General features: G+C 64.4%; 4 protein-coding genes and 1 long non-coding RNA gene across 6 annotated transcripts; 4 read left to right on the forward strand and 1 right to left on the reverse strand.

Moving 5' to 3' along the window:
• The first annotated feature begins 75 nt into the window (after positions 1-75).
• On the forward strand, positions 76-5,052 carry LOC310888094 (retinol dehydrogenase 16-like). The gene is made up of 5 exons (XM_083814494.1): positions 76-455; positions 2,943-3,382; positions 3,460-3,718; positions 4,346-4,509; positions 4,667-5,052. Exons 2-5 carry the CDS (start codon positions 3,055-3,057, stop codon positions 4,882-4,884), a joined length of 969 nt encoding a protein of 322 aa, XP_083670620.1. The 5' UTR covers positions 76-455; positions 2,943-3,054; the 3' UTR covers positions 4,885-5,052.
• LOC310888086 (17-beta-hydroxysteroid dehydrogenase type 6-like) lies at positions 387-1,955 on the forward strand. Its single transcript, XM_083814484.1, has 4 exons — positions 387-894; positions 972-1,230; positions 1,306-1,469; positions 1,618-1,955. Exons 1-4 carry the CDS (start codon positions 567-569, stop codon positions 1,815-1,817), a joined length of 951 nt encoding a protein of 316 aa, XP_083670610.1. The 5' UTR covers positions 387-566; the 3' UTR covers positions 1,818-1,955.
• Positions 5,053-5,200: 148 nt separating the features above from the next.
• Positions 5,201-10,631, reverse strand: LOC310888116. 2 transcript variants are annotated; one of them, XR_014575825.1, is made up of 4 exons: positions 10,195-10,631; positions 9,546-9,622; positions 8,326-8,701; positions 5,201-5,911 (listed from the first exon to the last, which is right to left on the reverse strand). It is a non-coding gene; the product is annotated as an uncharacterized lncRNA (long non-coding RNA). The 2 variants fall into 2 exon arrangements; XR_014575826.1 differs by having other exon boundaries at positions 9,546-10,626.
• On the forward strand, positions 5,905-7,953 carry LOC310888095 (retinol dehydrogenase 16-like). The gene is made up of 4 exons (XM_083814495.1): positions 5,905-6,749; positions 6,829-7,087; positions 7,435-7,598; positions 7,672-7,953. The coding sequence occupies exons 1-4, from the start codon at positions 6,434-6,436 to the stop codon at positions 7,899-7,901; spliced, it is 969 nt and encodes a 322-aa protein (XP_083670621.1). The 5' UTR covers positions 5,905-6,433; the 3' UTR covers positions 7,902-7,953.
• Positions 10,632-11,047: 416 nt separating the features above from the next.
• Positions 11,048-15,411, forward strand: ACKR5 (atypical chemokine receptor 5). Its single transcript, XM_083814489.1, has 2 exons — positions 11,048-11,163; positions 12,620-15,411. Exon 2 carries the CDS (start codon positions 12,628-12,630, stop codon positions 13,720-13,722), a length of 1,095 nt encoding a protein of 364 aa, XP_083670615.1. The 5' UTR covers positions 11,048-11,163; positions 12,620-12,627; the 3' UTR covers positions 13,723-15,411.
• Positions 15,412-15,442: the final 31 nt, after the last annotated feature.

Raw genomic sequence — 15,442 nt, forward strand, 5'->3', positions numbered from 1 at the left:
GCACGGCACGGCTCGGAACGGCACGGCACGGCCCGGCACGGCACGGCCCGGCACCCGGCACAGCCTGGGCACCGCACCCAGATACGGCTCGGCTCGGCTCGGCTCGGGAACGGGCGCTTGAGCACCTGACATAGCCCGGAACGGCTCGGCTCGGCATGGCCGGGCACTGCAAAGCCCACCCCAATCCTGCACGGCACGGCACGGCACAGCTCGGTTCGGGAGTGGGCACTGCAGTGCCCGACGTGGCCCAGAACGGCACGGTACGGCACGGCCGGGCACTGCAAAGCCCACCCCAGTCCCGCACGGCACGGCACGGCTCAGCACCTACCAGAGGGGCACGGGCAGCGCACGGGGCTGCAGCGAGCCCCGGTGGCCGGGGAGGGGCAGGGGGGGCTCGGGGCACCCCAGGGAGCTCAGCCCCTGGCCCCGCCCGCGGTCATTGCCCGGTCCCGGGGGTCCAAGGTCGGTGCGGGCCTGAGCCGGTGCTTGCGGCTGCACCGGTGCCTTCCCCGCTCGCCCCCCGAGTGTCCCCGCTCCGCTCGCTGAGCCCCGACCTCCTGCCCGGGATGGGGCCGTGGCCGTGGCTGTGGCTGGCGGCGGTGCTGGCGGGGCTGCTGTGGCTGCGGCGCTGGCACCGGGAGCGGCAGACGGTGCCCGGCCTCTCGGAGAAGTTCGTGCTGATCACGGGCTGCGACTCGGGCTTCGGCAACCTGCTGGCACGGCAGCTGGACGCGCGGGGGCTGCGGGTGCTGGCGGGCTGCCTGACGGAGCCGGGGGCCGCCGGGCTGCGGGCGGCCACCTCGCAGCGCCTGCAGACCGTCCTCCTGGACGTCACCTCCAGCCACAGCATTGCTGCCGCCACCGCCTGGGTCCGGGAGTGCGTGGGTGACCGAGGTAGGACGGGGGGGCACGGCTGGGGCTGGGGGCACGGCAGGGGACAGTGGCCCTGTGTCACCCCATCCCCTCCCCAGGGCTCTGGGGGCTGGTGAACAATGCTGGGATCTTCAACCCGGTCGGCCCCAACGAGTGGCTGAGCAAGGACGACTTCGTCAAGGTGCTGGACGTCAACCTGGTCGGCCTCATCGAGGTGACGCTGAGCCTCCTGCCCCTGGTGCGCAGAGCCCGGGGCCGGGTGGTCAACGTGGCGAGCATGGTGGGGCGCATCGCCCTGGTGGGAGGGGGGTACTGCCCCTCCAAGTACGGCGTGGAGGCCTTCTCCGACAGCCTCAGGTACCCCCTGTCCCGTCCCCCCGTCCCTCTCCCAGCCCCGATCCCCGCTGCACCACGCTCACCGCTGCCTTCCAGGCGCGAGCTCCGGGATTTCGGGGTGAAGGTGTCCATCATCGAGCCCGGCTGCTTCCAGACCAGCATCCTGGACTCCGACGAGGCGAGGCAGAGCATCGTGCGGGCGTGGGACCGCGCGCCCGACGAGGTCAAGCAGGAGTACGGGCAGCAGTACTTCCAGGCCTGTGAGTGCGGGTGCCAGGGGTGCCGGGGGGCTGTGGCTGGGATCCTGTGGCAGGGAAAGGAAAACAAAACGTGCTGCCCTCGCTGGGTTAAACCTCAGCGTGCCGCGGGGCGCCCGGCCAGCTCTCACTTCTCACCTCCCCTCTGCAGACAACAGCAATTTTCAGCGTTTAATCGTCACAGCCAACCCCAAGCTCTCCCTCGTCACCGACGCCATGGAGCACGCGCTGACAGCCGAGTACCCGCGCACTCGCTACGGATGCGGTCTGGACGCCAGACTCTTCTACATCCCCCTGTCCTACCTGCCCAGCGCCTGGGCCGACCGCCTGCTCGCCACCAGCACCACCTAGGAGCGCGCTCGGGGCGCAGCCGGTGCCCGGCACGGTGCTGCCCATACCCCCCAGCATCAGGCTTGCGGCCCGGGCCCCGCTCGCTCCAGTCGGTTGTTGGCGTTCGCGGCCATTTCACAGAAAGCAACGCTGCCCTGAGTGCCTGCGTGTGTTGCGTGGCCACCGCCGCTGCCTCGCGTCCGCCCACTGCTCTTTGCTTTCGGGGGTTTCGTGCTGCACAAGCAGCAAGGAACGGGGGGGTCCTGCTTCGCCAGGAGGGAAGGGGAGGGCAGGGGCATCCCCGGGGATGGGTGAGGCATCAAACGCTGCCGGGCAGAGGAGAACGACCACAGGGACTGGGAGGGCTGTGAGGGACCAAAGCTCCTTCCTGGCCACAGAAGACCCCGGTGCGGTGCTTGCCCCGCTCTTGGGGCAACGCAGCTCAGCCCTCGCTGGCCCCAGGCTCCGCAGGGGCTGCCCCGTGCTCCCCTCTGGTGCCCTGTGCGTGCAGGGGGAGCAGCCGGGGGGGCTGCATCAGGCAGCTGGGAGGGTGGGGCCGTGGGGTGCCCGTGTGGGCGCAGACCCAGCCAAAACCCCAAGGACCAAGCACAAAGGCTGCAGCCCCATGCCGACAACGGGCTGCCCCTCGGCTGGTTTGCAAGGGGGCAGGGGAGAGGCTCAGCGCCGCCGCCGGGAGCGCAGGAGTGTTTTGTGGGCACTGCCTGTGCAGGCGTGTGCCTACAAGCTCAGCGCAGCTTCTTGCTGCTCTCCAGCTCTGGTTCCCAGAGCCACCAGATGCCCGTGATAAAAGCAGAAGCGAGCGGCGTTAGGAAACGCAGCGCCTGCTCCTTCAGGCTCCTTCCGTAACGCTGCCGTAAGACACAGCCCAGGGCAGTGCCGGCAGCCAGACGCCTCCAGCGCGCCCCAGCTGTCGACAGAGCTGGCGACACCGGGATGGGGCAGGCAACCATCACGCTCCTGCCCAGGACCTGGCCTGGAAGGGGCCGGGGACGCACTGCGGGGCTGAGCCCCCTGCCCGTGCCTCCCCAGGCTCGGCTGCAGCCTCAGCCGCTGGCACAGCGCCGCTGGCCCCAGATCCGGCCCCACCACCAGCACTGATTTACCCAGCCCTGCGGGGTTGGGCAGGTCCAAGGTCGGTGCGGGCCTGATCCAGCGCTTGCGGCTGCAGCAGCGCCTGCTCCCGCTCGCCCCCCGAGTGTCCCCGCTCCGCTCGCTGAGCCCCGACCTCCTGCCCGGGATGGGGCCGTGGCCGTGGCTGTGGCTGGCGGCGGTGCTGGCGGGGCTGCTGTGGCTGCGGCGCTGGCACCGGGAGCGGCAGACGGTGCCCGGCCTCTCGGAGAAGTTCGTGCTGATCACGGGCTGCGACTCGGGCTTCGGCAACCTGCTGGCACGGCAGCTGGACGCGCGGGGGCTGCGGGTGCTGGCGGGCTGCCTGACGGAGCCGGGGGCCGCCGGGCTGCGGGCGGCCACCTCGCAGCGCCTGCAGACCGTCCTCCTGGACGTCACCTCCAGCCACAGCATTGCTGCCGCCACCGCCTGGGTCCGGGAGTGCGTGGGTGACCGAGGTAGGACGGGGGGACATGGCTGGGGCTGGGGGCACGGCAGGGGACAGTGGCCCTGTGTCACCCCATCCCCTCCCCAGGACTCTGGGGGCTGGTGAACAACGCCGGGATCGCCGTCCCCTCTGCTCCCAACGAGTGGCTGAGCAAGGACGACTTCGTCAAGGTGCTGGACGTCAACCTGGTCGGCCTCATCGAGGTGACGCTGAGCCTCCTGCCCCTGGTGCGCAGAGCCCGGGGCCGGGTGGTCAACGTGGCGAGCGTGATGGGGCGCATCGCCTTCTTCGGCGGGGGGTACTGCCCCTCCAAGTACGGCGTGGAGGCCTTCTCCGACAGCCTCCGGTAAGTCCACGTGCGGAGCCCGCTGCTGGTCCTTCAGGCCGCTTCACTTCTCTGGCAGAGCCTTCGCCTGCGCAGACCCCTTCCTCTGCCACCCCCAGCGAGCACACGTGGGCTTGTTTTAGCTGCCGCCACCAGACGCACGAAGAGGGCATTTGGGGACGCAGCGCCCACCCACGCGAGCGCCGCCTCGTGCCGTACCCACGGCCACCGCTGGCAGCCTCCGCTCTGGCTTCGGTCCAGCTCACGCAGAGGCAGCCCAAGGGAGGGGACGGTGAAGGATGTGGCAGGGCTCTGATTTCATTCCCCCGCGTGCTGGATCTGCCTGGCTGCAGGGGAGGCTGCTGGCCCCAGGCTGACACCACCTGCCCGGGCAGGAAACCTGCTTGGACCTTGCCCTCGCTCCAGATCCCGGGGGAACGTCCCCGAGGTCTGTTCTGACCCCATCCCATCCAGACTCAGCAAACATTTGTTCATGAACCACCTCGGACGCGTGCTGGGGCTGGCACGGGGTGTGTTGGCGTGTTCAGGATCCCCCCCCCCAGTCCCCTGTCACAAGGCTGCCGTGCATCCTGCACGACCCCGTGCTGGCTGCCGGGATCTGGTCCCACGGGGCTCGGATCCTTCCAGGCTTGAGATGCGCCACTTCGGGGTGAAGGTCAGCATCATCGAGCCAGGCTACTTCAAGACAGCGATCACCGGCGCCGAGAACCTGGAGAAGTGCTTTCTTAGCACCTGGGAGAAGGTCTCGGATGAAACGAAAGCAGGCTACGGGGAGAATTACTTGAAGGACTGTAAGTACACCACCTAGCAGCTAAAGCAACGGTCCTCCCTCCCCGAAGCCAAAGCCCACCCCGGGGCCACAGGGTGTCCAGCCGCCCTGGGAGCCAGAGAGTTCAGTTGCCTTTGGCAGGAGGCTCAGCACCCACCGGGCCCCTTCTGCCTCCGCAGTTGTGGCAGGAGCCAGGAAGATGCAGAAGAGGTGCAACTCCAACCTCTCGCTGGTCACGGACTGCATGGAGCACGCGCTGACCAGCCGCTACCCGCGCGCCCGCTACTCGGCCGGCTGGGACGCCAAGCTGCTCTTCATCCCCCTCAGCTACCTGCCCTCCACCCTCGCCGACGTGATCCTGACCTGGCTCTACCCCAAACCTGCCCAGAAAGCCTGAGGCCGCTGCGGGCAGCAGCAGCCAGGGGCTGAGATCTGGCATCGCCCTGCAGCTGAAGCCGCGCGGAGAAGTTCCTAAACCCCTAGATCGGCGTACATCCTGCGACTCGCCGTCACCTGCTAGCAAACAGGTTTGCTGCTGAATAAAGACAACGTCCTCTTCCCTGCACGGCAGGGCTTTTCTTTTTAGCTGTGCCCCCTCCCTCAGACAGCGCACCGAGGCCATGCCCCTGCCTGCACCGGGAGAGACGGGACAGAAGCGTCGGCACGGCTGTGCCGAGCCTCTCCGCCTGCACCAGCCCCTGCCCGCTTCGCTGTGCCCTGGTGCTGGGGACACCCAGGTGCTCTGAGCTGCAGCAGCCGGCTCCGTGCCCCACGGGCAGAGCGGCTGGGAAGGGGAGTGAGCGCTGCTTCAGGTGGCCAGGGGAGCCCCCAGCCCCTCTGCTGCCTGCCCTGGGTAAAGGGGACAAAGCAGCCGCCCCAGGGCTCCTGAGCCAGGCAAACCCAGCCCAGCGCCGCGTCCAGAAGGGTCCGAGCCAGCTCTGCCAGCACAGGCAGCTACCAGAGGCCAGAGCAGAGCTCCCAGCACGTGGATCTGTGCAAGATGAGGCGGTGAATCGCAATTAAGAAATGGAGTTTTATACCGGGAGCTGGTGCAATCCGGCCTCTCCTGCAGGATGACCCAGAGCAATTCGGGTTTCTGGCTCTTCCCCCAGCTGCTGCTCAATACCTGGGCTGGGGCTGTTGCATGCCAGCCTCTATTTATATGGCCCCCACACCGGGATGGGCTGTGACAGACCTTCACTGAGCGGGACCAGAGCAGCACAGGACCTGCCCAGGTAACCCCAGGGTTGGGGCCGCAGCGTTCACAAGGGTGCAGCTCCTCTGGCTGGGTCAGGCACATCTGGAGGGAGGTATAGAAAGGCTCGGACACAGCTGGCTCAAGGACATCCAAACACTGCTGAGGCAGGAGCTTGCTCTGAGGAGGAGGTGGGCGCCGCTCTGAAGGTCCCCAGCCCATCGCGCTGCTGCAGGGAAAGAGGCGGAGCGGTGTCACGCTCGGGGGGAGCACAGCAAGGCTCCACCAAAAACGCGTCCTTGGTGCTTCTTAGTCACTCTGAGGACAAAAGCTCATGTGTAAGAGGGCCAGAAGGAAACAGCCACCGAGTGCTGAGCAGGATGGGCGGTTGGGGGCTGAGGGAGACGCAGGGGCCAGGTAGGACGGAGAGCTTTGAACCAGCACCTGCCACGAGCGCGCCCACCCGAGGAGCACCGGCTGCAACGGGCTCCCATGGGCAGCAGCCAGCAGGGAAGTGCAGGGCCTCGCACCTGAGATCCGAAGACCTCCCAACACCAGGGAAAACCCCCAGCGCTATGTGCTCAGGAGAGCTGTCCGACGGCTGAGACTAACAGCTCCCGGGGCGCAGCGGCAGCTGCTCCGACCCAGACGCCACCAGTCCCTGCGCGCTCCCCAGGACCCAGCCTTCATCCCAGGGCAGCACACGGGACACTCTGCCTCTTCCTTCCCCCAGAGCCGAGCTCCAGCGAGGATGTGGCTGTGGCTGGCGGCGGTGCTGGCGGGGCTGCTGTGGCTGCGGCGCTGGCACCGGGAGCGGCAGACGGTGCCCGGCCTCTCGGAGAAGTTCGTGCTGATCACGGGCTGCGACTCGGGCTTCGGCAACCTGCTGGCACGGCAGCTGGACGCGCGGGGGCTGCGGGTGCTGGCGGGCTGCCTGACGGAGCCGGGGGCCACCAGGCTGCGGGCGGCCACCTCGCAGCGCCTGCAGACCGTCCTCCTGGACGTCACCTCCAGCCACAGCATTGCTGCCGCCACCGCCTGGGTCCAGGAGCGTGTGGGTGACCGAGGTAGGACGGGGGGGGCACGGCTGGGGCTGGGGGCATGGCAAGGGGGCAGAGACCCTGTCTCAACTCATCCCCTTTCCAGGGCTGTGGGGGCTGGTGAACAACGCCGGGATCGCCGTCCCCTCTGCTCCCAACGAGTGGCTGAGCAAGGACGACTTCGTCAAGGTGCTGGACGTCAACCTGGTCGGCCTCATCGAGGTGACGCTGAGCCTCCTGCCCCTGGTGCGCAGAGCCCGGGGCCGGGTGGTCAACGTGGCCAGCGTGATGGGGCGCATCTCCTCCTTCGGCGGGGGGTACTGCCCCTCCAAGTACGGCGTGGAGGCCTTCTCCGACAGCCTCAGGTATGGGGGAGGCCAGCCTCATCCCTCTCGGGGCTCCCGTCTGCTGGGCGGTTGTACCCTCCTTTCCCCACGCAGGGCTTTGAGCTGTGCCCAGCTGCCTCCCATCCCCACAGCTGAGCTGAGCATTGAGCCACGGGGAGGGCTTGTGAAAGACGTCCCCGTGGGTTGGGAAACTTGTGCAAGGCCGGAGCCAGCGGTTGTGCAAGTAGAGAAGGGTTTTGAGGAGCCTCAGGGAGAGGCGAGGGCTCCCCGGCTGCCACCCGGGGGACAGAGGGGTGTCGGGGGGGGGTCCCCATTGCCTCGTGATGCCTGGTCCCTGGGGTGCTGATGGCCCCCTCCCCGGCCAGGCGTGAGATGCGCCCCTTCGGGGTGCAGATCTCCATCATTGAACCCGGCGGCTTCCAGACGGGGATGACTGACCCCAGGGTGCTGGTGAAGGCCTTGGAGCGCCTCTGGGAGAGGCTCCCAGCGGAGACCCAGGCAGCCTACGGCCCCCGCTACTTGGAGAGCTGTGAGTACCCCCCCCCTCCCCAGCCCTCACACCCCCGGGGCTGTGCTGCTGACCCCCGTTTGTCCCCCACCAGATGCCCGGCGCACGGCCCTGGTGCACCGCCTGAGCAGCTCCCGCCTGTCCATCGTCACCGGCTGCATGGAGCACGCGCTGCTCGCCCGCTGCCCCCGCAGCCGCTACACGGCCGGCTGGGACGCCCGGCTCGCCTTCCTGCCGCTCAGCTACTGCCCGGCCTGGCTCTCTGACACCATTATCACTTTTTTCCTGCCCAGCCCGGCCGGGGGGATACCTGCACGCCCCTGAGGTGTGTGTCTCTGTCCCCGTTACGCTGCTCAATAAAGCTGGCGTGAAGGGGGCTTCCCGTGGCGAGCTCCTTCCTCAGAGGGACCTGGAAGCTGCTGGGACGCGGTCCTGGGCCACCCGCTCCGCTCAAGGCGCACCCAAGCCCTTGCCCGGAGCAGCTGCAAGCATCGGAGCCGTGGCCGTGGAGACGGCTGTGCCCCGACAGCCCTGCGGGGGTCCCGCAGCATCCCCTCGGGCAGCAGCAGCCTTCCTCGGCGCTTCCCACCTCCCCGGACCTCAATGACACCTCGCACAGCTTGGCGTGCGGGGTGCGGACACGGGTCCCTTGGCCACCAGCCGCGGCCTGCAGGGAGGACAACCCCAGTGCAGCCTCCCTCCAGGCTTTTATTTGGTTTTTGGGGGGTATTTAGGGCCAAACACTTACCCGCACGCCAGATCCACAGGCTCCGGAGCTGCCACATGCTTCTGTAGTGCTCTGGGTGCCTTTATCCGTAGCTCACTACCTCCCTCAGCTGCTGAAAGCTGGTTGGGAGCACCCGGGCAGCTTTTTGCCCTTAGCACAGGGGGAGAAATCCCCAGCCGCCAGCTCCCAGCTTCATCTGAGCAGTCAGGGACCGGCCCCGTGCAAAGCCCCCAGCGGCGCGGCCCCGCTGTCTGCAGGCTCCCCTGGCACCAGGTGGATGTTGCTGGGTTTCGGCACATCAGCTGCGTGGGCGGCAACTCACATCCTTCATAACCCTAATTAAGGGCTGATTAGCGATGATCAGCTGGGAGACAAGCCCCTTAGGTTGTACACTTGCCTGCGGGGTAAGAGCAGCGTTAACAGCAGCCTGGCTCCCACCCACCCAAGTCCCACAGCGCTTCTCCCTCGTATGCAAGAGCGGGACAGCGCCGGGGCGAGAAGCCCAGGCAGGGAGCACTCGGGGCCCCCGTGCACGCTGTGCCACAGCCCCATGGCAGCAGCCAGCAAAACGTTCAGTTGTTTTTTTTTTTTTGCTGGGCATGGCAGGTGGGTACGGCATCCCCAGCAGCCTGCACGGCACCACGTCCCTGCGCGTCCCCGGGGGGGGGGTGTAGAGCGCAGCGGCGATGCTGGGCAGCACTGGGAGAACGGCTGGTCCCAGAGCAGCCCTGCCTGCTGCCGGCAACCATGAAGTACAAATCCCACGGGAATTTTGGGCCCAGATTCAGCTCCGTGGGGTAAAAGCTCCAGCGGGGCTTCAAGTCCCTCCGGTGTCCCAGGGACACCCCCCCCCCCCCCCCGAGCTGAGCTCCCCCAGCTGCCCCTCCCGCCCTGCCCCGAGCCCTGGAGCGGTGCCTTTCCGGAGAGGAAGCAGCCTCTTATCCCACTTATCTCCAAACAAATGGAAGAAGCGGGCCCCTGGAGAGGGTGGGGGCCCCTTGGGCTCGCTGGAGACGGTCAGGTTTGGGTGCCGGTGGCCTTGGAGCATCCCAGCAGAGATTGGGAGAAGGAGCCGAGCTGCCTGCCCCAGCTCCTGCCCCGCTCCCAGCGGCACGGCTGGCTTGGAAATGCCACCAGCTCCTGCAGCTGGAAGTCCTGGCTGGGATCGGGCAGCCCCAAAACGCCCCCAGGAAAGCCTCAGGTCCCGCGGGTTGCTCTTGATCCAACCGCTGCAGGGTCACCTTCGTCGCTCGGTCCTTCCTGCTGCATCTACCAACGCTTTTGCTCTCCACAGACAGGTCTGGTCCTTCCCCAAGCCCTTGGGAAATAAAACGCCAAGACAAGGAGCTTGCCAGCCCACAGTGGATAGTGTTTGTGCCATCAAAGCTGGATTGCATGCCCCAGTCTTAGAAGGTGAGGAAGACGAAAACAAATAAATGACCCCGAGGCCCTCACGCCGGTGCCTGGCCCTGCAGGGCAGAGCACCGCGGCTGCAGCTGGGCAGGACAGAGTCCAGGGGCTGTTGGGGCTGGGACCAGCTTCTTTCCCTTCCTCACCCCCTCTTAGCATCGGCCCCTGCTGGCCGTGGCCGCGGCGCGTGGCCTGGATCCGATTCCTGCCTTTCCCATGGGCTTGCAGCGGGCAATAACTCCCCTCAGCTCATCTCCTCCCACCTCAGTTTCACGATCTGTTACACGGAAACAAAAACCGCATCCCTGCCCTGCTGGGAAGGTGCAGCCACAGCGAAGGCCGAGCCTCCCGGCCCACGGCACAGCGTGGCACCCCTGTGCCAGCTGCGGGGCAAAGCGCACCCTGCGGTGCCGGGAGTGGGACCAAAACCCCGAGTTCCCCTTTGCAAACAGAGGCTGGGACCCTGCGGGGCCGGGGTACCTGCTCGCTGGGCTCGCTGGCGACTGGCCTGTTGTTGTGCAAGGGCCGACTTATCAGTGCCGTATGCTTCCCTGTTCCAGCCGTGCCTTCCTTCCGAGCCGATTGTTGATCACAATGTCTTGTCTGCACTTGAAAAGGAGATTTCCTGCAATTGTTTTGCAGGACTTGCAGCTCGATGCAAAACGTTCTGCCTATCAGCCCCCTCCCCAGCGTGGGGGCAAGGCTAAAGCCCCCTCCCTTCCCCTGCAAAACTGCCAGGCAATCACGTTGGCTTGATTAATTGCTGCCTGGCCAGAGGTGTTGCTGTGGAGATAGCCATCTGCAGCGAATTCCGACGGCTGAGGAGGCATCGCAGCTCCAGCTGCCCCCGTGCCTTAAAATCCTGGCTCAGAGGCAGTGCCCTGGGGGATGTGGTTGCTTTTCCCCCCCCCCCAGCAATGTGCTGTGTCCCCAGTGTGCCGATTTTGGGCTCTTTCCCCAACGGAAAGCCTGAGGGCCCCCGAGCAATGCCTCGGGGACAGGCACGGCACATTCCCCCTAACCCCCTTTATCCCTCGGGGCTCCCAGCAGATTCATTTTCCCCCTGCCCACGGCACCAGCGAGCCCTGGGCAGGATTAGGCCCATGGCTTGGTGGCCGCCAGGTCCTGCGTGGAGCAGGCAGCAGGTGGGGTGTCTCCAAATCACCCACGGAGCCCCTCTGGTGCTGATGCTGGCACCTTCCCGAGGCCTCCCCTTCCCCAGCGCGCCGTGACCTCAGGTGCACGCCAAACCGGGGGGCTGGAAGCCGCGTCTGGCGTCCCCTCGCGCTGGGCTGTCTCAGGATATCGGGCTGCCATGGTCATTTCCTGCTGGGGAGGATCCCAGAGCCCACCCCACGCCCTGCGGCGGCCGCATCCCCGCACGCCCAGACGAGCGCCAGCCGCCGTGCCGCGAGGATCGCCCCGCGCAGCTGCTCCGCACGCCTGCCGGTGAGCCAGCACGCCTCGCGCCCCTCTCCCACCGCTGCCACGGGAGTCGAAAGCCCCGGGCACAGCTAGGCTCTGGCCCTGCGGGCTTCTCGCCAAAGCTTTCAGGAGGGTGACAGCGCCTGGGCAGGGCTGGTGCTCTGGGGGCGCTGGTTGCGGTGCGCGGAGCCCCGCGCGGTGCCGTAGGGTGCCCCGGTGCAGCGATGCACTTGGTATTCCTGGGGACGGGTCCCCTCGGGAGTTCTGCAACGGGGTCCGCGGCACCTTTGCCGTGCGGCTGCAGCCGTGCTGGGATCCACAGGCTTTCACGCTTGTGGCAATAAAAGGATGCTGTTACATTTCCCTTAAGTTCGTAGTTTTGGTACCTACTCAGAGCCCCGAGGGGATCCGGTGCAGTGCGCGGCAGGGAGGAGCGAGGGGGCATTCCCATCTGGGCCGCACGGCACCTGCACGCCGCAGCGGGGGCAAGGCTGCTGCTGCGGTCTCCTGCGTGCTTTGTGGTCCTGACCGCGGCGCCGGGGTGCACCTCTGCGTGTAGGGGCAGGGCGGCAGCAGCGGGGATCCCACCAGCTCTGCGCCGGGGGGACCTGAGCGCAGGAGGCGTGGAGGCAGCTGCAGGGAGCAGCAAGGGAGGCTCCCAGGCTTGCAGCCCCATGCCCACGCTGACGTTGCTGAGCCTCGGGGCTTGCAGGTGCCCTGACTGGGTCCTTGTACTCTGCCACCTGCCAGCCCCCAGCGCCGCGTGTCCCCAGGGTACGGCCACGGCTGGCTGTGGTCCAACAGGGATGGAAGCGGGAACACAGCTGGGGGACTGGGAGGCTGCTGCTTGCGGCTGGCATTTGTCTGCGAGGTGAGGTTAACGTTCAATGCTGATGCAGCATCTTTGGAGGGATGATGTAGGAATTTACCCATCGAAATAAAATCCCATAGGATTAAAAAAAAATACATACGCACTTCCAGAACCTCCCCCTGCGACTGAACTTCACCAGGAGAGACCAGCTGTTTTTTCTCTATTTTCCAGCTGCCCCACTCAGGGCAGCCACTTAGATTTTCTATCTGAGTTTCTCTTTTGATCTTTTCTTATGTCTAAATGAAAGCTCCTGCCCCTTATAAATAACTTTTTTTTTTTGGGGGGGGGGATCTCTAGCATCCCTCAGTGCAAGGAGGCAGAGGGATATAAAGCAAGACCTGGTGAGCAAGTCTCACAGCTTAATTCAAGCAAGTCTCGTAGTGTGACACCCACAGCTGGGTCTTTGTGAGACCCCTGTGCCCCATACCCCGGTGCTGCAATTCAGTCGTCATTTGGGACGGCCAAGAGCAGAAATTGAAGTTACCAAGAAGCTGAATGTGCGGATGCTTCCCGGCTCTAGCGCCTGGCAGGGGGAGGACTCCCAGCGTGGCTGCAGCTCTCTGCCCCGCCGAAGGGCTCCGCAGTTCATTGCTCTCCCTTTCTTTGCAGCTACCAGAATGGCTGAGACGACCGCTGCCCCCAGCGAGGCGCCCACTCTCCCAAATGAGTATGGGGACTACCACAACTGGTCTGAGCTGCTCCACCTCTTCAACTACACCTACACGTTCTGCGAGTTCAGCCTGGATGAGAACGTCAAGCGGGTCGTCCTCTTCATCCTTTACCTGGTCATCTTCGTGGTGGGCTTGGTGGAGAACCTCCTCGTCATCTGGGTCAACTGGCAGACACGGGGCAACAAGAGCTTGGTGAACCTCTACATCATCAACATGGCCATTGCCGACCTCGGAGTGCTGCTCTCGCTGCCCATCTGGATGCTGGAGGTGATGCTGGATTACACCTGGCTCTGGGGCAGCTTCCTCTGCCGCTTCACGCACTACTTCTACTTCGCCAACATGTATGCCAGCATCTTCTTTCTCACCTGCCTGAGTGTGGATCGCTACGTGTCCCTGACGAGCTCCTCCCTCTTCTGGCGTAAGCACCAGCACCGGGCACGCCGCATCATCTGCGCCTGCAGCTGGGTCCTGGCAGCAGCCATCCCCTTCCTGGAGGTCGCTCACATGCAGCTGGTCAACACCGGAGAGCCCATCTGCATCTTCATGGCCCCCTTCGAGACCTATGACGAGTGGGCGCTGGCAGTCAGCTTGGCCACCACCACCATTGGGTTCCTCATCCCCTTCCCCATCATCACCGTTTTCAACATCCTGACGGCCAGGTTCCTGAAGCGCACCAAGCCGGAGAGCAGGAAGCACTGTCTGCTCATCTACGCCTACATCATCGTGTTCCTCGTCAGCTGGCTGCCCTTCCACGTCACGCTCACGCTGCTCAACCTCGACGGCAACCACATCATCCTCCACTGCACGTTCGCTCACTTCCTCTACTTCTTCTACGACATCATAGACTGCTTCACCCTGCTCCACTGCGTGATCAACCCAATCCTCTACAACTTCCTAAGCAAAAACTTCCGCAGCAAGCTCATCTCTGCCGTGGTGAAATACATCCCCAAAGACCTAGCCGGCCAGAAAGGTGCAGACAATTCCTCCTCCACCACGCAGCACTCCATAGTCATCACGAAGGACAACAACCCCCCCAATTAAGCGGGGCGTTGGACTGCCCGCTCGTGGCTGGCCCCAGGGGGGTGGCCAGCTCCCTGGGCTCACTGCGGTCAGTAAGATTATTTTCCCTGGTGCTAAGCAGACACTTTGCTTTTAAACAACACTTCTTGGCTGGCCACCTACTGTGCTCTGAAGGCAAGGGCAGAGTGCCAGACGTGAAATTAGATGGTGCAGGGAGTCACAGACACGTCGCCTCTGATGTGCTGCCCTATCGGATCTGTTTTGCTAACAAAAGAATAAGAGAAAGAGATATTTCCTGTTTTCCAAAGAAACACTTGTCCTCTGTCTGCTCCGAAGCCTGCCCACCAACCCACCACTGGGACCCGACGCCAGCAGCCCCCGACCTTCCCCACAGCCACACAGGGTGGGGAACACGCTGCCCTCTTCCTTTAGCCCAGGGTTTTCTGCAGCCCCTACTATCACTTACCCGAGTGCTCTGGCCATAACCCGCTGCAAAAGTATGGGATGAACATTGCCCTTCTGCTCTGATGCTTTCCCGAGCAGGAACGAGATAAAATTCATGCCTTTGAAAGACAAACCTTCCCTCGCAGCACCTGGCAGGGAGCTGAAAGCCTGATTTTACAGAAATGAAGGCAACAAAACCCGGAGGTGCTGAGCATGACACAGAGCTGAGCTTTAACGAGGGGAGGAACCACTCAACATCAGCAACTCGTTGAGAGCGATTGTTCAAACCCAGCAGTAAATTAGGGACAATTAGAACTGGGTTTCACTGCACAAGTCTGCCTTCAAACAGGGCTGGGGAGAATCGAGTTAGGGTTCCTGGTTTGCATACTGCAGCAGGACACCCAGCTCATTAACTCCGGTCTCCTTTAAAGCATCTCGTGTCGGGTTCCTCAGCCGCTGGGCACCTTTCTAAGTACCGGCAGGCTCTGGCAGTCCTTGACACGCAGTCCCTCTCAATCAAAGTCGCATGGAAGGCGTGCGCTGCGGCACTTCCACGTGCACGCACCCTCGGAGCACGGGCTGCAAGAAACTGGAGCATCCGGAGAAAGTTCCTCCTCATCTGGCTTCGGCTCAGTCACATGCTGTGGGTCAAGCCCTGGCTAGGGGAAGGTGAAGGAGCGGCAGCCGCTGGAAGGGAATTCATAAATCTGGAGGCCTTGAGCTGCTTAAGAAACACATTTTTAAAAAAGCAAGGCATAAGCAAATTGGACCGGATCCGAGGACAGGATGCTCGCCTCCAGCAGCGGAGGGCAGGATGTGCCGGGCTGACACGGACCCACGGTCACCGTGGGGCTGGCCGGGGGCCGCTCTGCGCCCCCGCTGCACGCCCCAGGACTGCTGCGCAGAGATGTCCCTGCTCGCCTCCAGAAGGGGACCGGCCCGGGCAGGAAAAGACAAATCCTTCTCTGTCACAGAAATATTTGCTGAGCAGCCAGGGCAGAAGTCAGCCCCCCGACACGAGGGCAGCCCCTTCAATAGGGGATGCGGAGGCAGCCGCCGGCTGAGCACGGCTCCGGGCCCGACCCCTCTCAAGGCTTCCTTTGCTCACGCCCTCTCATTCTCACTGAAGAAACTGAAGATAAGCACACAATAGCAAGACATCTGATACATGACATAACCAGGACAGCACTATATTCAAGTTACTTAAGCATGTACAACTTGGTATTTGACCTATTAAACTTTTGTTTTCCTTTGTTTTAAAGAAAACTCTCCTAATGCATCTGCAACTTTTGTGCGC

The sequence above is a fragment of the Anser anser genome (assembly GCF_964211835.1).
Source record: "Anser anser genome assembly, chromosome: 30".
In the NCBI taxonomy this organism is placed as follows: Eukaryota; Metazoa; Chordata; class Aves; order Anseriformes; family Anatidae; genus Anser; species Anser anser.

Excerpts from the sequence above, each read along its gene's own strand:
- LOC310888094 (XM_083814494.1), top strand. The coding sequence starts at position 3,055 with ATGGGGCCGTGGCCGTGGCTGTGGCTGGCGGCGGTGCTGGCGGGGCTG. Across the intron at positions 3,383-3,459 it reads GGAGTGCGTGGGTGACCGAG|GACTCTGGGGGCTGGTGAAC; the intron begins GTAGGACGGGGG and ends TCCCCTCCCCAG. Across the intron at positions 4,510-4,666 it reads GGAGAATTACTTGAAGGACT|TTGTGGCAGGAGCCAGGAAG; the intron begins GTAAGTACACCA and ends CTGCCTCCGCAG.
- LOC310888086 (XM_083814484.1), top strand. The coding sequence starts at position 567 with ATGGGGCCGTGGCCGTGGCTGTGGCTGGCGGCGGTGCTGGCGGGGCTG. Across the intron at positions 1,231-1,305 it reads GCCTTCTCCGACAGCCTCAG|GCGCGAGCTCCGGGATTTCG; the intron begins GTACCCCCTGTC and ends GCTGCCTTCCAG. Across the intron at positions 1,470-1,617 it reads GCAGCAGTACTTCCAGGCCT|ACAACAGCAATTTTCAGCGT; the intron begins GTGAGTGCGGGT and ends TCCCCTCTGCAG.
- ACKR5 (XM_083814489.1), top strand. The coding sequence starts at position 12,628 with ATGGCTGAGACGACCGCTGCCCCCAGCGAGGCGCCCACTCTCCCAAAT.
- LOC310888095 (XM_083814495.1), top strand. The coding sequence starts at position 6,434 with ATGTGGCTGTGGCTGGCGGCGGTGCTGGCGGGGCTGCTGTGGCTGCGG. Across the intron at positions 7,088-7,434 it reads GCCTTCTCCGACAGCCTCAG|GCGTGAGATGCGCCCCTTCG; the intron begins GTATGGGGGAGG and ends CTCCCCGGCCAG. Across the intron at positions 7,599-7,671 it reads CCCCCGCTACTTGGAGAGCT|ATGCCCGGCGCACGGCCCTG; the intron begins GTGAGTACCCCC and ends GTCCCCCACCAG.